This window comes from Myotis nattereri (assembly GCF_964212035.1).
Source record: "Myotis nattereri genome assembly, chromosome: 18".
Classification (NCBI taxonomy): Eukaryota; Metazoa; Chordata; class Mammalia; order Chiroptera; family Vespertilionidae; genus Myotis; species Myotis nattereri.
Window position 1 is genome coordinate 34,093,983 of NC_138093.1, and position 21,885 is coordinate 34,115,867.

Here is a 21,885-nt window from a genome sequence, read left to right on the forward strand (position 1 = left end):
AAGGAAGGCCACCAGAAGAAGTGAGTCTCGTGGAAGGACTTGAAAGAAGGAAGGGAGGCACCTTCTGGAGGGGGGCGGGGAAGCCCAGCATAAAACTGCTGCAGCAAGGACTAGAGAGAGAGGGCCCAAGCTGGCGCTGAGGAGGGATGTCCCTCATCCTCCCCTTGTCTGCTTCTCCCTAAGCCTGTAAATGCCCCAGACATGAGCCAGCCCAGGCCCCGCTACGTGGTGGACAGAGCTGCATACTCTCTCACCCTCTTCGATCATGAGTTCGAGAAGAAGGACCGGAAGTACCCACTGGGAGAGAAACTTCGCTATGCTTTCAGGTAATGTGACCCAGAGCCCAGACTCCTCTCCTCTGCTCCCCGCCAAAGTCTCTCCCGCACCAGGCGAGGCTCTCGTACCAGCATCCCTCACACGGAGCTCGGGAAAGCCCTGGGAGGGCTGGTGTGGAACCCTGAATGGAAGATCCTATCATTTCAACTGTCCTGAGACTCCCAGGGAGGATGGGGAGTAGGAGCAAAACCCCACCACCACCACCACAGCTTCAGCAGGACCGTCCCCAACCCCCTGCATAAGGTCTTGCCATCTTCTCAGCCCACTCAAGTGTTTCTTGAGTTCTTAAGGGAGCTAGAGATGGGCATGCTACAGCATGGGGTGGAGGCATCAGAGCCCTTGCCGCAATGTCCCATCCCCTCCTTGTTAATAAAAATCTGAAGCCACCATCACCCCATGCTCTTGTCCCCTTTCCCTCCTAGATGGTCCTTCCTTCTCCTGGTCCAGAGAATGCCCAAAGGTGGCCCCTAAAGGGTACCTACCAGGATATGGTCCCTCCAGCCTCTGGGCCATTTCCGGTCTCAGGTCCCTGGAACTGGGGCGGTGGGTAGTGAAGCCTGGCCTCTAAGGGGGTGATCTACACCCACACTCCAGAAGCCTGAGGCCACAGCTTCGCCCTCCACTTCCCAGACTTCTGGCAGGCCGCGCTCAGGCCCCTCTCAGGCCTCGCTGTAGGCTGGCTCACTCTTCCCCACTCCCTAGGGGAAACAGCTGATTCAGTTACCTGGATTGAGGTCACCGGCAATGGCTGAAGTGGAGATGCAGGTGGAACTGGTTCAGACCAGGGGAATCACCCACTTCAGTTTTCACCAAAAGCCCAGGCCCAACCCTACCTCTCCTAAGAGGCTCCATCTCTGCCCAGTTACAGCCACGGCCTTGGGTGCCTAGGATTCAGGCTCTGTACCCACAGCTGTGCTCCTCGGGCAGGTGGGCTCTGCCCTCCTTGGTGCCCAAAGAATTTAAGTTTGGATTGTTTCTGCACTGGAGGGATGAGGGTATCTGCTGTTGTCCTAAAAGTTTCGGATGATGAAAACTATGAAGGGATGTAGGGAACGAAGAATTCCCCATGAGGCTGGCATGAGAGCCTTGAACAGTGCCTGGCACACAGAAGGTGCTCCGATAAATATTTGTTGAATGAATGAAGAATGAATGAATGAATGAATGAATGAATGAATGAATGAATGTCAAGAAAGCTAATCCCTCTGCCCACTTCCTTCTTGCCTTCTGGAGCCTCTGTATAGGTGTTTGGCATCACTTTCTAGCTCTTCTCTCAAGTTTCAGATTGTTTTTGCTCAACACATGGCAGGCTTGCAAGTAAGGCTGGGCAGGTAAGGCTGGGCAGGAATGAACCTTCAAGTGGGTTGTTTCTCTTTCGCTAGCCAGCTCTCTATTCACAAGTCCAGTTTTCCCAGCCACACACAAACCTGAGAGAGTTCCTGCAGGGCTGGTTCTCTCTTAGGACAAGGCTTTAGAGATGCATTAAGCTATTTACCACCAGTCTAACTCCCATCCACCATCCCAGGGATGGGAGAAGCGCCCACCTGCCCCAGAGGGGACTAGGGAGTCAGATGTGGGTGGTGGTGCTTTTCCATCGAGTGTTGGTTCACATAGAAAATCTGCACGGACTATACAGGGTACAAAGCATTTTCTGTGTGTATTTCAGTCTTGGGTGAAATCCAGGGGACCCGGTGTCAGGGGAACTATTGTTAAACAACAGCAAAGAGCTAGAAAGGAGGCCTAATCAGAGCAGGCCAGTGAGTCACCAGCTGGGCCCTGGATATCTGAGTTCCCTCAACTGGGAAAAGCAAAGCAAATGCCTCCCACCCTCTTCTAGTCATCAATCCCCCAGCTGTCACCCTCCAGTGTGCAGGCCCTTGTTCCTACCGCTCCTGAGTTTCTGTGAAAGGGCCTGGAGGTGTTCAACAAACAGGGCAGGGATCAGCTCTCCCGCCCAGCGCTCACCAATCAATGAACAGCTCCCATTCTTCCCTCCCAGAGGAGTTAACAGGGGGACAAACTTGGTGTTGGAGTCATCGCACATGAAGGATGCTGGGTCCACGGGGCACACCCTGCAGGGACAATGGGGCCTTCCTCTTGGAGAAGTTCTAAGAAAGATGGTAGCAGCCCCTACTCAGACTGAGTTTCTTTCTCCCCCACCCCCTCCCCCGCCCCCTTTTCTGTGCTGTTTGAATTTTTACGGTAAGAACACAGTCACTTTTTATAGGAGAAAGGTTTAGCAACAAGCCTGTAACCTACCCCTTCTTTTTACCAAGAATCCTTGGGGGGAAGAAAAGGATCCTCACTCAGATCCCCTTGCAAACAATCTGGTAACTAGAGCTTTTGGCAAGCAAGCGTATGGCATTCACTAGTAGAAAGATAATGGTGAGTCTAAATCTGTAAAATGTGTTTAACAATACAAGGTGGAGCAAAAGTAGGGTTACAGTTCTGAGTACACAAAACACGGAGTTTATTCTTGTATTATTACTTATTACTTATTGTATTATTTTTCCATGCAAACAACTGTAAATACTTAGTCTGCCTCAAGAGTTTATTGTAAATACACTTGGGCATACTGAGTTTCTTTATTTTCTTGAATATATTTTTATTGATTTCAGAGAGGAAGGGAGAGAGAGAGTGATAGAAACATCAGTGAAAGAGAATCATTGATCGACTGCCTCCTACACGCCCCCCACTGGGGATGGAGCCCACAGCCCGGGCATGTGGTCTTGATTGGAATCAAACCTGGGACCCTCAGTCTGCAAGCCGACACTCTATCCACTGAGCCAAACCAGCTAGGACATTTATTTATTTATTTATTTATTTATTTATTTATTTATTTTTATTTCAGAGAGGAAGGGGGAGGGAGAGAGAGACAGAAACATCAATGATGAGAGAGACTCATTGATTGGCTGCCTCCTGAATGCCCCCTACTGGGGATCAAGCCCAAAACCTGGGCATGAGCCCTGACCAGGAATTGAACCCGTGACCTCCTAGTTCATAGGTCGACACTCAACCACTGAGCCACGCCGGCTGAGCCAGACTGAGTTTCAATACCAGCTCACCCTTTCACTTATTCACTCACTCATTTATTCAACATATACTTACGAAGCGCCCCAAGGTAGTGCACAAGGTATATAGAAATGACAAGAGAGCCAGACTTCTCACCATTGTGGGTTTGCTGTTTAGTGGGCGCAGGAGATGAAAAGCAAGTCATTAAACACGGGGCACTCATGGAGCTAAGAAGCCCAGACAAGGGGGCCCAGGCCTGTGTTCCATCGGCCAGGAGCTCAGAGAAGCCTTCCCTGGAGAAAGGCCAATTGAGATAGGCCTGGACTTGACACCTCAGAAGGTTAAGCCACCAAGAAATCCCTGCCTTTAAGCCAAGTCTTGTAGACTTCCGAGCAGGTGGCATCAGTCAGAAGACCTCCAGCCCATGCACAGGCCGTGCTGATGGTTCTCAAGAGAAAGTCCCTGCTTTTCCTTCTCAGTGCCTGGCAGACTGTACAGTATGCGTGCTCATCGCATTTTGAATGAATTTTGAATGAATGATGAGCAGCAACAGGATATTGTAATCCCTCCCCAACTTGGAGCGCCCAAGCCGGAGCAGTGCTGACTGGAAATCTGCCCGTTTTCCCTCCAGATGTTCCCCGGCCAAGATCAAAACCGTGGTGTTTGGGCTGCTCCCTGTGCTCTCCTGGCTCCCCAAGTACAAAATCAAAGACTACATCATCCCTGACCTGCTTGGTGGCCTCAGCGGTGGATCCATCCAGGTGCCACAAGGTGAGGGGTCCTCTCAGCCAGGCCTGCCCTCCCCACCCCACCTCCTGTGGCCTCCATAACCCCCGTGCCCCTGAGCCTTCACTCTCTCATCCTCTGCAGGCATGGCGTTTGCTCTTCTAGCCAACCTTCCTGCCGTCAACGGCCTCTACTCCTCCTTCTTCCCCCTCCTGACCTACTTCCTCCTGGGGGGTATACACCAGATGGTGCCAGGTAAGACCTCTCCCCTCCCAGCAGGCAGGAGGACGGGCGGTGTGAAAGGGGGTTCGGGTGGTTTTCCACCTACATACTCCTCTAGCCGGTGCCGGTTGGTTCTCAAGGGACCATCACTGTGTCCGTCCCAGGTCCTCCGTCACCTTGGAGACACCACTTAGCTTCTGTGAGCTCTGTCAGCATTACCTGTTCTGCCTTCCTCCCTGGAATGGGGGGAAGACTTGGTGCAACACGATAAACCGTGTGCCATGAAGTGCTAAACAGCTGTGAGAAATTACCTTCTAACCCCAGGCTGGTCCCAGCAGCCACTGAGGAAAACATTGGGAGTTCTCTGGTGCTAAGTGAGACAGAGAAAGGACAGTCTCCAAGCTCAATTCCTCAGGTGTCCAGTAAAATAACATTAACAGCTGAGATGAAACAGTAGATCATGGTCAGATATGCGTGGTGCTATGCTGGAGAGCAGCCTGGGGGCCCTGGGGCTCCATCCCCTTGGGGGTCGGGGAGCAATCCTGGGCCCCTTGATGGTTTCCATGGGTTTGATCCAAACCTCTGACTTTTGCTGGCTGGGTGGGGCACCACAGGTACCTTTGCTGTTATCAGTATCCTGGTGGGTAACATCTGTCTGCAGCTGGCCCCAGAGTCAAAATTCCGGGTCTTCAACAATGCTACCAACCAGACCTACATAGACACAGCGGCCATGGAGGCCGAGAGGCTGCATGTGTCAGCAACGCTGGCCTGCCTGACTGCCATCATCCAGGTGAGGGGACAGCCAAATCCCTGCAGGGCCCCCGCCAGGAGGCCATCAGATCACCCTGCCCCTGACTCAGACCCAGCTTTGACGTTAAAGCTGGTTTAGGGCTCTACCTCCTCCGTCTTCCCCATTCTCAGGGCCCCCAAAGACCTTGGAAAGCCAGATATCGCCTCCCCTCCCTCCAGCAGGTCCTTACGGCCAGCTTCCACACCTGATACAACTCTCCTGCGTTTGGACTCTCTCAGACACTCGCAGCTTTTTCTCTCCACTCCCTGTGCAGAGCCTGGCTCTCCGCCAGCTCCGTCCTCCTGTCTCCTGTCTTCTCTTATCCCCCACCAGCCTCCACTGCTCCAAGCCACAGCACCGCCTGCATACATTTCTTTTTCGACACACGCTAAGGACTCTGCTGGGTTTTGTGAAGGAAAACACAGCCTGACAGAATGCAAGCGCAGGAAGCAGACTCAGAGGGCACCTCTCGTTTGTTCATTCATTTAGTTAATGTTTCTTAGTTATTTCACTGTGCCAGGACCTGGGCTCGGCCCTGGGGATAAAAGATAAGTAAGAAAGGGGCACGTTTTCCAGAAGCTCCCAGCCCAGCAGAGGAAATAGCCGTGTCAACAGATAAGTTTGTAGGCAGTGAGATAAGCAGCATAATAGAGCTATGTACAGACAGCTGCGGGAACACCAAAAAGAGTCAGGAAAGGCCTCTCCTCAAAGAGAAGAGGTGACCTGGGTCTTAAAGGATGACTAGAAGTGACCAACCAGTAAGCAAATGAATAAGGCCCAGAAGGATGGTCCAGGAGAGAAAAAATGCCCCCCAAGCACGGAGGCCTCAGAGAGGGTGAACTCACCAGGAATGGCAAGGCAAGGAGTGTGGCGGGTCTGGAAGGCAGGGGGCCTTTGGGGACGGGCCAGAGAAGAGGCTAGAAAGGTAGGCATGGACCAGACAATGATGTTTGAGGTCTGTCCCCTAGGCTGTGGCTTTAGATCTGATTGGCAGTTGAAGGATCATTTGGGCTACGGGGAAGATGAGGGGTGGGAGGTGGATTAGAATCAATCCTGTTGGGGACCATACAGAGAGCCAGGCAAGAGTGCCGAGGGCCTAGGCCAGTGGTGGCCACGGAGAAAGCCGTGGAGACAGGAGTGGACTTGAGGCACATTTTGCCAGGAGCAAAATTAACTGGGCTCTGGTTACAGATGGGACGTGGGAGGTGAGGGAGGGATGACTCCCAAGGTATTGTTTGGCCAACTGGGTGGATGGCAGTGTCATCCACTAACAGAGGAAACACCGAGGGAGGGCCAGTTTCATTCACAGATGAGGAAACTGAAGACAGACAGGCGGAGTGACAAAGAGGCCAGTGTCCTTAAGGGACCAAAATTCTGCTGGCACATTACAAAGGAAGACAAATCACGAAGGGCTCATTTCCCTAGAGCTGCTGCTGCACAGAACTCCAGCCCTGGGTTTGGATCAGGCAAGTGTGGGAGCTGCTGACCCGCTTGGTCATTCTCCCCTCAGATGGGCCTGGGCTTCGTGCAGTTTGGCTTTGTGGCCATCTACCTCTCCGAGTCCTTCATCCGGGGCTTCATGACGGCTGCCGGCCTACAGATCCTGATCTCGGTGCTCAAGTACATCTTTGGACTGACCATCCCGTCCTACACAGGCCCAGGCTCCATCGTCTTTGTGAGTCTAGGATAGGGCCCTGCAAATGGGGAGGGGCTCATTACAGCCCCTTCACTTGCTTTAACAGCCAAGTTCACTGTTGTTACGAGCTTCTCATTATGAGATGCTCTTGAGCAAGAGCCGGCTGACCCGGACCCGGTGTTAGGAGCGGATGCTGAGGGGGTTCTCACATTGGGAGGGAGGGTCAGACACATGACCTTGAGGGCTCCAGGAGGTTCCCTGCGGTTAATCCCTGCAGAAGAGGAGAGGCTCACTCTTAATAAGTTCCCTGTTGCACTGGCTGGGAAGTCCTTCCTGATGTCTAGTTTTTACCCTCCTCCTTCAACTTGAACTCTTTCTAGAGGATGAGAAAGGGAATCAACATTCCTGTCCCAGCATGAGCTCCTGATGGGCCCTTTGGGAGAGGGTGGTGGGAAGTGGCATCGTCTTCCTGATCAGGGCCTGGATTCTGCTTTGGTGCCTCCATGAGCACTGACAATACCCCTTCACGGGGTCAGCCATCGGGGGGGGGGGGGGGGGTAGTGGGGGAAGAAGCAGTGGGAGCCCATAGGCATGATGCTCTCTCCACCAGACCTTCATTGACATTTGCAAAAACCTCCCCCACACCAACATCGCCTCGCTCATCTTCGCCCTCATTAGTGGTGCCTTCCTGGTGCTGGTGAAGGAGCTGAACGCTCGCTACATGCACAAGATCCGCTTCCCCATCCCTACAGAGATGATTGTGGTAAGACCGCACCCGGGGCTGGGTGTGGAGGGCCTGGTCAGAGAGGCTATGAGAAGAGACATCCAGTTCCAGCCAGGGCCAGGGCGCCCCTACCCCGCCTCACCCCCTCCACTGTCAGCCAGTAGAGCAAGAAGTCAGAGGTGAATCCCTTCCATTCCCCCCGAAGATGGCCCCACTCTTCTGTTCCTTGGGGTCTTCCCCCTCAGAGGCAGGCAAGTGAGATTCGGGTTCCCCAGAGAAAAGGGAGGCTTGAGAGAAACGCTTGCACTGACCCCAACTTCAAACCAACCCCCATTCTCCACTTTGGGGTTTGCAGGTGGTGGTGGCCACAGCTATCTCCGGGGGCTGTAAGATGCCTCAAAAGTATCACATGCAGATCGTGGGGGAGATCCAACATGGGTGAGTCCAGGGGGCTGGAAAGCCTGACGCCAACCCCACGGCACTCCCCACCAAGGCCTGGGCTCAGAGGCTGAGCTGAGACGAACCCTATGAAATGCGTTCTAAACCCTATGACACTGCCCAGCAATGGATCGCGACTATTACTTATTGTGGAGAAGAACCACACAAGGGGCCAATGCTGGCTGTTTTATGAATGGCGAGTCTTAACTGGCACACTCACCCCGGAAGTCTCATTCAATGGGACTATTAAAGCAATGCCTCTCTGATCAGCCCTTATCTGGCCCTTCACCCTGTTCTAATGCATTGGCTCTTTTTATCCATGTGGACAGGAAGCTATTGGGATGAACCAAATTCATTAAGCATCCACTCTGTGCCGGGCAGCCAGCTGGGCCCTGGGAGGGGCCGTTCAGTGCTGGGCTGCAGAGCTGCCGCAGGTGGGGTGGGGGACGCTCACGACACAGGGGGGTGATGAGAGTAGAGAGTCCAGAATCTGGGTGTGAACAAACGAGGCCCTGCCAAGGACTGGCTCTGAGACCTTGGACAAGCCAGGTCCTCTAAGCCCCAGATTCCTACTTTGTCAATGGAAATGATGGCCCTACAGCGTTGTACTGAGGACTCAGACTGAAAGGGTAACTGCGTGAGACCCTGGCACACAGCGGGGCCCTGCTGCTCCCTGTGAGTTGCTAAAGGACTCGGTGCCCTCCCTCTCCTCACACCCTTGGGCCCTGCCTCCCCTCTGGCTCCTTGGCAGGTTCCCTACTCCTGTGTTGCCTGTGGTTTCACAGTGGAAGGACATGGTTGGCACAGCCTTCTCCCTGGCCATCGTGGGCTACGTCATCAACCTGGCTATGGGTCGGACCCTGGCTAGCAAGCACGGCTATGACGTGGATTCTAACCAGGTAGGTCCTGCTACCCCAAGTAGGACTGAACAGGACAGGCCGGGGCCCACAGAGCCCTGGCAAAAGATACCTTGGGGCTCTGGACCGAGGTGAGGGAAGCTGCCTGCCAGTGGGGAGAGGGTATGACCCCAAGAGCTGGCCTCTGCTTAATTGGGTGTGTATGGCTTTATAGTAGTAGGTCATGTCTGAGGCCCAAGATCCAGCTTTCGTGGCCGACTCGGTGTGGTCCGCACCCTGCCACCCCATGCCCGCACCTCCAGGGCCTAATCCTGCCCTTGTCCCACAGGAGATGATTGCCCTGGGCTGCAGCAACTTCTTTGGCTCCTTCTTTAAAATCCATGTCATTTGCTGTGCTCTCTCCGTCACTCTGGCTGTGGATGGAGCTGGAGGAAAATCCCAGGTGAGCGCTGTGCCAGGGGAGGAGGATGGGGAACCGAACAGTTCCCCCAGAGAACCCCAGAAACCTGCAAGCCGGGCCAGCTGCTTCTCCCGCCTTCCTCTCCCTTCCCTAGTCCCCACTCCACCAAAGGCATCTGTTGGAAACAAATCAGAAGCAATACTCTCTATTCCCAACTCTTTCTCTGAATAGGTGGCAAGCCTGTGTGTGTCTCTGGTGGTGATGATCACCATGCTGGTCCTGGGGTCCTATCTGTACCCTCTCCCCAAGGTAAGAGCCCAGCAGGAGAGCAGAGGCCAGTAAGACTCCAGTCAGAGCAGCCCCTCAGGGCCATGCGGCAAATTATGAAGTGCTGTCATTGTCGCACTTCGGCCTAATCACAACCTGTGCGGTAGACAACACAGGTTTACTCTCCCCAGTTTACAGGTGAGGGAAACTGAGGCTGAGAGAGTCTACGTGATGTGGTACAGCTCACAAGTTCAGGGCTGGTCCCAGACTCCAGCCTCCAGACCTCAGGATTGAGTCCCTAGTCTGTTGACAAGTACCCATGAGCCCCAGCGTAGGAAGGCTCTAGGCATGGGCCAGTGATGGCAAACCTTTTGAGCTCGGCGTGTCAGCATTTCGAAAAACCCTAACTTAACTCTGGTGCCGTGTCACATATAGAAATTTTTTGATATTTGCAACCATAGTAAAACAAAGACTTATATTTTTGATATTTATTTTATATATTTCAATGCCATTTAACAAAGAAAAATCAACCAAAAAAATGAGTTCGCGTGTCACCTCTGACACGCGTGTCATAGGTTCGCCATCACTGGCCTGGGCCAGGGGTGTGAGAGAAGAGGGGAAGGGGGAAGGGGGGCCGGGATGGGCCCCATACCTCTAGCTCCTGTGCTCTCCAATCCTAACCCTGAGTGCTGAGATTTGGGGGCTCTGTGGGGGAAGTGTTCTGGACTCCAGCTCTGCCCTGCCAGGCTCCAGGGTCAGGTGTGTTTGTAGGAAGGGCAGGAAGAAGGGGACACCCCAGTGACAGGAACCATGTTCTGCTTCCCTAGGCTGTGCTGGGAGCCCTGATAGCTGTCAACCTCAAGAACTCCCTCAAGCAACTCGCCGACCCCTACTACCTGTGGAGGAAAAGCAAGCTAGACTGTGTAGGTACTGGGTGGCCTCTGTTACCTGTCTGAGTCCTGTCCCCTTCTCCCGCCTCACAGCCCTGTCCCTTCTCCTGTGAATGATCCCTCCGGTGAGCTGCTCCGTAACTGGCATCGCCAGGTGCTACGAACTCAGGTTTTAGAGGGACACCCTGTGCTCAAATCCTAACTCAGACGTTCACAGGCTCTGTAGTCAATAGCAAGTCTCTTAACCTCTCTGCGTCTCAGCTTCCTCGTCTGTGAAATGGGTATTTTATACTCTCCCCTCCCAGGGTTGCTTGGGAGGAAGAAATTAGACAATACAAGAAGGGGGCACATTGTCCAAACCCGTGGTCGGCAAATTGCAGCTCACGAGCCACATGCGGCTCTTTGGCCCCTTGAGTGTGGCTCTTCCTAAGCCTTAGGAGTACCCTAATTAAGTTAATAACAATGTACCTACCTATATAGTTTAAGTTTAAAAAATGTGGCTCTCAGAAGAAATTTCAATCATTGTACTGTTGATATTTGGCTCTGTTGACTAATGAGTTTGCCGACCACTGGTCCAAACTGTATCTGTACTTAATAAAACTTAGCTATTATTATTTTTTTGATTCGTAGTTCCAAAAAAAGCAAAAGAAATCATTTAAAAAAAAAACAAAACAAAACAAAAAAAAACCCCTAGAACATAAAGCCAGCAGAGCAGGGCCTTAAGCAAGTTACCGGACTTCTCTGGAGTTCTGTTTCCTCATCCGTGTCGGGGTGACGGTCAAGCCCGCGTCACACACTGGTTCTGAAGATTAAATGAGATCACGGTGGGAAAGCACCGTGTAACCAGAGAACTCTACAAACCTGACTGACGTTATCGTTAGTCACGTTCTCCACTGGACAGTAGGAAGGAGGCTACCACGTATTGGCGACACTGTGTTATCCCCACTTAAGCCCCAGCGTAACCTACGAGAGAGGACTTACTAATCTCCTTCTGAGGTGACGAAACCAAGGCTCAGAGAGGTTAAGTAACTCGTCAAAGGCCACAGAGGTAGTAAGTGGTGGAGGCAGGATTGGAACTCCAAGTGCTGGACTCCAAACCTCTGGGCTGGGCTGTCTCCTATGGGAGCCAGAGCAGTGAGTGATCCACCTGGCTCCCGTAGTAGACGGGTGAGTGAGTGAGTGGTGAGGAAAGGAGAGAATTGATGTCCCAATTCCCAGCCCATGGATTTGCTTTTACTCCATCCCGGCAATCCCTGGCTGTGGCAATTAATCCTGAATATTCATAGTGCTTTGGGTTCCCATCTGTTCCTCACAATTCTCTATGAAATTGGGTAGATTTCTTTTCTTTTGAGCTATTTGGGGGACTCTAACGGGGCATAGGGGCTAACAATCAAAACTGAATCCAATTCTGCCCGTCACCCACCAGGCCCCCAGGCCATCAGCCAGGAAGCCTCTCTAAGCCCGTGTTGGGCATTCACAGCTACTGGGAGGTGGAGAAAGGGTACTCATGCCTATCGATCACCCAGTGGGTGCCCATCACTAGGCTGAGACCTCTATGTTTCTTAACTCGTTAATCCTTTCATGAAGCAGGTACTATTGTTCCCCCTTTGTGGATTAGGCATCTCAGGCTCACACAGCTAGAAGTAGGAGAACGAAATTTGGAACTCAGGACCGACCCAAGACTCTTGCTCTTATCATTATGCCCTCAAAGACCTGGGTGTGCTGGGCTTGTCTATTAAAAACAAAACAAGACCAGGGGGCTACACTCAATCTGAGGGAAAGGGACAAATGTAACCAAAACATAAAACAGTGCAAAACTGGCATGAAAGTGGAAGGGTGGCTCTGGGTTGTGCTGGCAGAGAATGACCTCGGCAAATCCAGGAAGACTTCCTGAAAGAGGCAGTTTTCTTCCCAGGTCTGCTTTCATATCTCTTTCCTCACAGTGCGTCTGGGTGGTGAGCTTCCTCTCCTCCTTCTTCTTGAGCCTGCCTTATGGTGTGGCAGTGGGTGTCGCCTTCTCCGTCCTGGTTGTGGTCTTCCAGACCCAGTTGTAAGTAACAGACCCTCCCCAAGACACCACGGGGGTTGAAAGAGGACCCTGAGCCAGCCTGCCAAGGGTTCCCATGCTGAGGCCTGGCCCAGTCCACCAAACCCTGCTGCCTTCTGGGCCTGGCACAGGAGCTCCTGCCGGGCCTGAGGAGAGCCCAACCCAGGCAGGACTGTGGGCACAGGCTGGGCTGCCTGACTTCCTATATCCTGGAAACCCCAGAGGAAGCCATTGCGGTCTTGGAGGGCTGGGGGCTGGAGAAAGTAGGAGAGAAGCAGGTGGGTAAGACTCAGTGTCCTTCCAAAGGCACTGCCAGACACCAGACCACATGGGACCCTACCCAGAGGAATATGAGGCCAGAGGACAGATGCCATGTCCTTCCTATAAAAAGACTAGAGGCCCAGTGCACAAAAATTTGTGCACTCGGGGGGGTCCCTCAGCCCGGCCTGTGCCCTCTCGCAGTCTGGGACCCCTCGGGGGATGTCCACCTAATGGCTTAGGCCAGCTCCCCGGGGGATCAGTCGGACATCCTTAGCACTGCTGAGGAGGTGGGAGAGGCTCACGCCACCACCACTGTGCTGGCAGCCGTCAGCCTGGCTTGTGGCTGAGCAGAGCTCCCTCTGTGGGAGCACACTGACCACCAGGGGGCAGCTCCTGCATTGAGCGCCTTCCCCCTGGTGGTCAGTGTGTGTCATAGTGACCAGTCATTCCCAGTCATTCTGCTGTTAGGGTCAATTTGCATATTACCCTTTTATTATATAGGATTAAATAGAGCATTCCAGGGTGTCCAGGCCAGGGTAAGAAGGATGATAAATGTTAGGGAAACCCTGCCTTCTCCTTTTGAGAACTCAAGACCAGGAAGAGCCATTAGGGCCACTTAAGCTTGTCACCATGTGTACTGCCACCCCTTCTCTCCCACTAAGCCCTAGTCTAGGAGCTATGTCAAGGGCCTGTCATCCCTCTGGTTCTAGTCCAGCCACCAGACATGTGTCCCCAGTGCCCAAGGACAAACACAGCAAGCCCAGGGGTGCAGAAGGGACCCTGCCCTGCCCCTGCCCCAGCCCCCAGCCCGTATCCCTCCAGGCCCATTCACGGTTAGCATTCACTTACGTTTTTTTCTTCTTCATCCAGTCGAAATGGCTATGCTTTGGCCCAGGTCATGGACATGGACATTTATGTGAATCCCAAGACCTACAATAGGGTGTGTAATCTAAGCCTATGAACTTCCTCTTTTGCCCTTCCCGGCCCTCCCCCCACCCCAAAATAAAAGAGGGATTTTTAAATAAAAAGTCAATAAAGACATTTCTGCTACTTGAACTCAGTCTCCCTGTCACAGGTCCAGGAAATCCAGGGGATTAAGATCGTCACTTACTGCTCTCCTCTCTACTTTGCCAACTCGGAGATCTTCAGGCAAAAAGTCATTGCCAAGGTAAGTCTCAGTCCTTTGGTGACCAGAAAGGCTGGGCAGAGAGGGACCCGAAGGTGGAAGAAAGGGGGCTGGGAGCCAAGGACAGGCCTCCTTCAAAGAGGCGAGAGGTCAAGCCTGCTGTTGACTCTTTCCCTACAGACGGGTGTGGACCCCCAGAAAGTATTGCTGGCCAAGCAAAAACACCTCAAGAAGCAGCAGAGGGGGAGAGCGATGCCCACACAGCAGAGGAAGTCTCTATTTATGAAAACCAAGGTGAGCTGAGGCCAGGGACAGCCATGCTCTCTCCTGCCTTCTCGGATCTTGCACCCTGGTGCCCCTCCTCCCAGCACCCTTCCAGGCAAAGACAAAAGTCTCTGTGGACATTGCTTGGTGGCCATTGACCATTCTTATCCGTGGGTGAGGGGAGACCAGCTCCCATGTCCCCCCATTCTCTGTCTAAGATAGGATATGACCCATGGACTTATGAACACCCCTGGGGCGGGGGGAGCAGCAGTGAATTTCCTGGGGTTCCCAGCCAACCCAGAGCTGTGCGGTGGAGATGGGTGTGGGAGTTACAGGCAGAAACAGGAAAATGCAAAAAAGAGCTCAGTTATTCCCAAAGGGCTCCCTCTCAGAATAAAGTAGGCAGTGACTTCGGTGCCTCCCTTGGAAGGATCCTCCAACTTTGTCTGTGAGAGACCAAGCTGCAGGCCCTGCCCAAGGAAGGGGTTTTGGGGGAATGCCTTTCCCATGAGGATTTCGGGGTTTGTGTTCACCAGGATCAAGCTCAGTGACTCTCCTTCACCCGCAGGCTCCCTGGCCCTCCTTGAGCCGCAGCAAAGTCTGGTTCAGTTTGCTGATCTCCCACCCCCTCCCTCCAGACTGTCTCCCTGCAGGAACTCCAGCAGGACTTTGAGAACCCCGCCCCAACCGACCCCAACAACAACCAGACGCCTGCAAATGGCGCCAGCGGTGGCGTGTCCTACATCACTTTCAGCCCTGACAGCCCCCCGGCTTCCCACTGCGAGCCGCCGGCCCCCGCCGAGACCCCCCGTGAGCCCATTGACATGCTGGCCAGCGTCCCGCCCTTCGTCACCTTCCACACCCTCATCCTCGACATGAGTGGGGTCAGCTTTGTGGACTTAATGGGCATCAAAGCCTTGGCCAAGGTGAGGCCCTTGTGCAGAGGGAGCGCCGGGCACCCCCGTGCACACCCTCACTCCTGCTCTCCCACTCTCCCTTTGCTTGGAGCGTTCATTCTGACAAGCTGAGGGAGGTTACATACCAAAAGGACTGAAGGTCCCGAAGGACCCCTTTCTCCCAGACGTGACCAGGCCAAGGGGCTCTGTGCAGAGCAGGCCCAGACAGCCCAAGACAATGAATGAGTGGCTGGAGAGGGAGACCAGAGGTCCAGGCCCCCCTGTTGCACCCTCCCACAGCACCCCTCTCTAGCAGAGGCCATCGCAAGCTCCCTCTCAGGCCACAGGAACCCACCCCAGGGTCCTCTGAGTGGAGTCCAGCTTGGCCCTGGTTCATGGTCTACTGCTCCTTCCCGCACTCACCCACACACTCCAGCAGCAGCCAGTCCGGCCAGCTGAGGAGGGAAGAAACAATATCAGTGCCCCACATCCTTGGGCCAAACAGGCAGCCCACAGGGCACCTTGAAGAAATGTATTCACCTGACAGCTTTTCAGCGACCACCTCCAAGGGCTGAGTCAGCCAACCTCAGAGCTGGCTCAGGTCCAGGAGAGCAGAGTATAAGGGCTGACATCACCACTGGCCAGGTGCCCCGAAAGCTTGTCCCTAGCTGGGGGCTCGGCCTGCTTCCCTGGCCTGAAGTCCAGGTGGGCCTTGGCTGCAACCCTCGCCTCCCCAGGCCTTGCGTCTCCCTTGCAGCTTCTGCCTGAAGCCGCAACGTGGGGAAAGAGGTGGAGTCTGGGAATCTAAGCTTCTGAAAGGGAAGCTCTGGCCCCATCAGAAGGGGCCGTGGTGACTTTAAGTGCCCGCCTCCTTGGCAAAGCCCCACTTCCTCCCTGCTTTTCAGAGGAGCCTCGAGCCAACACTCCAGCGAGAAGTGGTGTGCTTTGCTGCTATTTTTATCTGTGGCTGCGGGGCTCTCAGGATTGCTTATTTGTTTGGCTTCCCCTCTGAAATGGGTTCTGTGAACCACTTTGGAGACCCACTCAGAACATTCCTTTCCTTTTGCCCCCCTTACCCCGACGCTTCTAGCTGAGCTCCACCTATGGGAAGATCGGTGTGAAGGTCTTCTTGGTGAACATTCATGGTAAGAGAAGACATTTAGGAGGTTGAAAGACTGGCGAGGGGGTGAGGTGGGAACAGGTTGGAGGGATGCTGAACAAGGAAGGGGGTGGAAATGAGAGCACCCATGTAGTCCCCCAAACTACTGCCTGAGAGCTTCAGACACAAGTCAGAGGAGACTGCGGCCAGACTGTGTAAACATCCCAGGGATCTCAATAGCAGAGTGGGAGATCGTGGAGTTAAGAAAAGATAACTAGGATTCTAATTTCCCCACCACTAATTTGCCATGTATCCTTGGCCAAGTCACTTTATCTGTCTAGGGATCAATTGTCACCTGTCTATATATATAAAAGCCTAAGCAACTGAACTATGATGCACACTGACCACCAGGGGGCAGATGCTCAACACAGGAGCTGCCCCATGGTGGCCAGTGTGCTCCCACAGCCAACCTCCTGTGGCCCCTCCCCCTGGCCGGCCAACCTCCCACAGTCCTGATTGGTGATCACCAGCCAAGCCGAGGGACCCTACCCGTGCACAAATTCGTACACTGGGCCTCTAGTGTAAAATAAGGACGTTGACTAGATGAATTTGGGCTTCTTCTCTAAACCTGAAAGTCCATGAATAATAAATCAAACATATATCATTACTACTCAGGGGATGCAGATATGCAGTTTTCTATGCATGCAACCTCCAAAGGGCACATATACACAGCCAGAGGGCATGTCCACACAGCAGTGGACTTTCACATCGTTAGCACACCCTCGGAGTGCAGGGACATGAACACACAGTGCACACACACACACACACACACAGACACGCAAGAGCGTGTGAAGGGACACCTACTCGCACACTCTGCTTCCCACCGAGGGTCAGAGCCCTTCCAGGGGGCCTGTCCACCTTCAGAACTGGCCTGAGCATGTCCCAGCTCTGGGAGAGGGAGTCTGCGATGGCAATGATGTGCTGGGCACGTGCTCCAGAGTTAGAGCCAGAAGTTCCTGACGCCTCACTGACACTCCTCAGGAAATCAGCTCTAAGACCCGGTAGGAGTAGGAGCTGGAGCTCCGCCACACACGGAAGTTGTGGGAAAGTCCTGGGGCAGCAGGAGAAAGGAAGGGCCCGCAGAAGACAGAACCAGCAGCAGCCTCCTCATGAACTATTTTCGCCTCTCCCTCTCTAATGGCCACAAAGTACCGACTCCCTGAATCAAACTGCTTCCTTCTGCCCTGGGTTGAAGGTTCAGCATCCTCAAGCTCACGTTGCCCTCTGCTGTCCTGAACTGATATTGCAAGGTCGTTGCCACAGCCCTCGGAGGCCCAGAGAGCGACCTTCAGGCCTCTCTCTCCTATCCTCTCACCAATCTCCCCACCCCCAGCTCCAATCCACAATGACCGTTATCGTTCTGAAGGTGGTCTTTTCCTCCTTCCAGCTCAGGTGTACAATGACATTAGCCATGGAGGCGTCTTTGAAGATGGGTGTCTAGACCGCAACCACGTCTTTCCCAGCATACACGACGCAGTCCTCTTTGCCCAGGCAAATGCCAGAGAAGTGGCCCCTGGACGTGACTTCCAAGGGGTAAGGTCCGGGCATCTGAGGGATCCTAGGCCCCAGAACACTGAAATAGCAGGACCAGGGGGCGTTAGAAAGAGCACGGGAGACGTTGGGTGCTCCAAAACCAATTCCAAATCTGTTTTCTTACCTGTAGAATGGACACCCAAAACTAACATTACCTACCTCAGAGGGCTTTTCTTTTGTTTTTGCTTTAGGAATAACTGATAATAATATCTTTTACATCACTTGAAAGTGCTTTGTATATTGTAAAATCTCTTATTAATATTAACGTTCGGCCCCGGCCAGGTGGCTTCGTTGATTGAGTGTTGTCCCATGAACCGAGAGGTCGCCGGTTGGATTCCTGGTTAGGGCATGTGCCCAGGTTGTGGGCTTGATCCCAGTAGGAGGCAAGCAGGAGACAACTGATTGGTATTTCTGATCATTGTTTCTCTCTCTCTCTCTCTCTCTCTCTCTCTCTCCCCCCCCCCTCTACCACTCTCTCTAAAAAAAAACAACAAAAACATATTTAAAATATTAATATCCAGATAAGAAAAAAACAAAAAAAAAGAAAGATGAAAAAAAACTTAGTGTCCAGTCACACAAACACCAAATTCAGCTATGTCCCATGTTCTGGATTGCTCTCCCCCTAACTCCTCCTGCTAGAAGAGGTTTGGGGGAGGGAGGGGAGTAAGCCTGCCTGTTTTAATTTAACAGAGCTTGCAGATTTCAGGCTGGTGAAGAAGGAAGAAACTGGATTTGAGTTTTATCTCAGTTTCTTGACATTTAATTTACTAGCTCAGTAAGTGGTATGTAAATGAGCTACAAATAACACTGTAGAATTCCAAAAAAGATGGGGAGGCAGAAAAAGCCCACCCCACTGGGGTCCCTGCCCAGGCCTTCTCTGCAACCCCCACCTCCCAGAGTCCCCTCCCAGCTCAGCCCCTGTCCTTGGCCACCCAAGACTCTGTGTCCCAGCCCTCGATAAAACTTGACCCTACCATCTGGGGATCATAGGAAAGCCTTTTCTGGCCCCAGAGCAACAATGTGCTCTTTGCTTTAAGAAACTGGTGAAGGTGAAGCCATCTGTCCTAGGGACTGAAAGGCTGCCCAGCAATACGCGAGACCTTGGCTCCCGCCCTCGGCCCGTAGACAGAAACTATGCAGCACAGTTAATGAACCTTGTCCACGCCGAAAAAAGAGGAAGATCTTTATCATTTGTTATTGTGCAAATAATGTCCAGTTATTACAGTTTATATATTTAAAATAATTTATATATGTAATATATTTACATATTCCAGAGTATATTCATGTGTATAAATCACACCACGCCCTTTTCAGCAGCATGGTGAGTAGAAAGCCAGCAAAGTGAGTTTGACGAGGAAACAGAGGGAAATAGATTCCCTGAAGTCAGGCAGCTGGCCATTTGTCAGTGTAAGCGAAGTACACTTTCCCTGCCTTTAAAATGCCCGCAGAGGGCAGGCCCTGGTGTAGGCAGAACGGGGCTATGTTTTGTGAACAGGTGAGGGAGGGAAGGAAAGGGGAGGAGAGCAGCTGTGCATCTGAGCACATGGTGCCACCGAAAGCCTGCCTTTTGCACCAGGCTGTGTGGCTGTCATGGAGCTCACTGCACCAGGCTGTGTGGCTGTCATGGAGCTCCCTGCACCAGGCTGTGTGGCTGTCATGGAGCTCACTGCACCAGGCTGTGTGGCTGTCATGGAGCTCACTGCACCAGGCTGTGTGGTTGTCATGGAGCTCACTGCACCAGGCTGTGTGGCTGTCATGGAGCTCCCTGCACCAGGCTGTGTGGCTGTCATGGAGCTCACTGCACCAGGCTGTGTGGCTGTCATGGAGCTCCCTGCACCAGGCTGTGTGGCTGTCATGGAGCTCACTGCACCAGGCTGTGTGGCTGTCATGGAGCTCCCTGCACCAGGCTGTGTGGCTGTCATGGAGCTCACTGCACCAGGCTGTGTGGCTGTCATGGAGCTCACTGAACCAGGCTGTGTGGCTGTCATGGAGCTCACTGCACCAGGCTGTGTGGCTGTCATGGAGCTCACTCTGCACCAGGCTGTGTGGCTGTCATGGAGCTCACTGCACCAGGCTGTGTGGCTGTCATGGAGCTCACTGCACCAGGCTGTGTGGCTGTCATGGAGCTCACTGCACCAGGCTATGTGGTTCCGTCACAGAGCTCATTCTGTACTGCTTTTTCCCTCTAGGCTCCAGTGGACCCTGAGATCTCCTTATATGATTCGGAGGAGGAGAGCCCCAGCTACTGGGACTTAGAGCAGGTGAGCTAAGGGGCAGGGAGTAGGGGGGGCAGGGGAAGAAGGGGAAGGAAGGAGACCCTCTCAAATCCAAGGTGTTCAATGGGCTCTCTTACCTCCAGGCCAGAATAGTCATCTTGAAGTCAACAAAGTTTCTTTCTCATCTTTCTTTTAATAGCAGGTCTTAATTCTTCTCACTCCCTGAAAGGCATGTGGTGTGGGGGCGGGGGGGAGGGGGGACTGGACCTAGTCCTAGAGAACTAATAGCTATTCTTAACTCTCCAACACATCGCACACATGGTCCTGGGCAAGCCACATAACAATACCAGGCCCCAGATTTTATCGTTGCAAAATAAGAAAAATGTGGGTAATACCTGTCCCCTCTACCTCACAAAATTAGCAGGGGCTTCATTTGTTCGTTCATTCATTCAACAGGTATTTATGGAGTGCTTGCTGCTTGCCTATACAGTTTCAGAGTGGGCATAAACAAAACAAAGACCCCTGTCCTTAGGAAACGGATATTCTGGGAGGGTTAGGTGAATTCTAAGGGTGCAGATGCTAGGGGGACCAATATCATTGCGTGTGGACAGGCCTTAAAAGCTAAGAGCTATGCAGATGGGAGGGGTTATCCCCATAGGCCTTCTGGTCCTGATGCCCTGAATTAAAAGAAACCAGATAGAAATAGCACCTGACTTCATGCTTCTTCCCAGTCTTTGAGGGCTTGGATTCCGTTGCCCTCTGAGCACACCTCTGGGAGTGCCGATGGCATGCAGGAGACATTGAGAAATGCAGCCAGAGCCAGGAAGGCTTGGCAGGCTGCTTTCCAGGTCCCTTGGAATCTCCAGCATGTTCCAAACTGTTGGGCAGGACCAAAATAGTTTATCAGCCAGAAAGTACTATAGAGCTTGTCTGATCTCAGCCCTCAGCCACACTGAACCCAAGGGGTCTAACGCAGCTCCTCCACTCCCCTCTCCTCCCCGGCAGGAGATGTTCGGGAGCATGTTTCATGCAGAGACTCTGACCGCCCTGTGAGGCCCAGCAGTTCCCAGGCTGCCTCCAGAGCGCATGGCACCTGGGACTTCGTGAAGGATGAGCCTGGGATCACAGCAGATGGCAGGGAGAGGACAGCACCTCCACCAGGACGTCGGCTCCTCTCTATTCTCCTCCTCCTCCTCTCTCGTCACCCTGCCTCCCTCCTGGCATCTCTAGAGTGAGCCAGTCTCAAAAGCAGGGAAAGCTCCTGCTAACCCTCGTGATGCTGGCCAGCAAGCATCCTGTTTGCTCTCCATGGCGGCTGACCAGAGGCTCTGACTGCTGGATGTGAAGCATGGACCAAGAACAGAAGGGAAAGTGTGGATGCTGACCTGGGGTGAAAGCTTCAAAGGTGTCCTTGGGCCTGCATGGCTTGGTGTCACATGGTGTCACCAAGCTGTCACACGACACAGGAACAAAGTTGCTTAGGACTCTGTCACTTGCCCCTTCCAGCTGCCCCAACTCTGTTCCTGGTAGCTCTGCTCCTTCTGGGACCTTGTACTCCCCACAACGCAGGAATCTCTGTCTTGGTGATTGTACAGCCTCCTCCTCACCTCCAGGCTGCTGGGACCTCCATGCTATTCAACACATCAGACTCGAGCCTGGGGAGTAGCCAGGGCCCTCAAGGCCAGCAGAACGACCTCCCCAGGAGCAGTTCACCAAGGTAGCTGCCCCAGCTTCCTGACACATTACCATTCCCCCTGCCCTCAGGGCTGCTCCCTTCCACTTGATAGTCGGAACCCAAAAGGAAGAGGAGGATAGCTGGCAGAATCCTCTGGCAACCTAGCAATAGGTACCAGTTATTCTGCACAAAAGCTTTTGGGGTTCCCTCTTTGTACCAGAGATGGGGGTGGAGTGCTAGTGCCAACTTAGGGCAAACTAGTGGGACCTGAGTGAGCCTTGACCGCCCCCCCGCCCCCGACCTGACAGCCCATCAGGGAAATGCCTCCTCCACTTGGGAACTCTGACTTCTCCTTCTTCACTTGGCAAGAGCCAATGACTTTAACTCTTCCTTATCAGCTTGGGGCCTGAATC

At 53.2% G+C, this 21,885-nt stretch overlaps 1 protein-coding gene across 1 annotated transcript; it reads left to right on the forward strand.

The window, feature by feature from the left end:
* Positions 1–201: 201 nt before the first annotated feature.
* On the forward strand, positions 202–20,850 carry SLC26A9 (solute carrier family 26 member 9; the record flags this gene model as incomplete). Its single annotated transcript, XM_081111923.1, has 20 exons — positions 202–326; positions 3,977–4,116; positions 4,216–4,326; positions 4,908–5,083; positions 6,594–6,758; positions 7,330–7,482; positions 7,799–7,881; positions 8,633–8,780; positions 9,067–9,180; positions 9,370–9,447; positions 10,233–10,328; positions 12,239–12,345; positions 13,474–13,543; positions 13,679–13,771; positions 13,910–14,023; positions 14,632–14,919; positions 15,980–16,034; positions 17,436–17,581; positions 19,771–19,842; positions 20,803–20,850. 20 exons carry the CDS (start codon positions 202–204, stop codon positions 20,848–20,850), a joined length of 2,382 nt encoding a protein of 793 aa, XP_080968049.1.
* Positions 20,851–21,885: the final 1,035 nt, after the last annotated feature.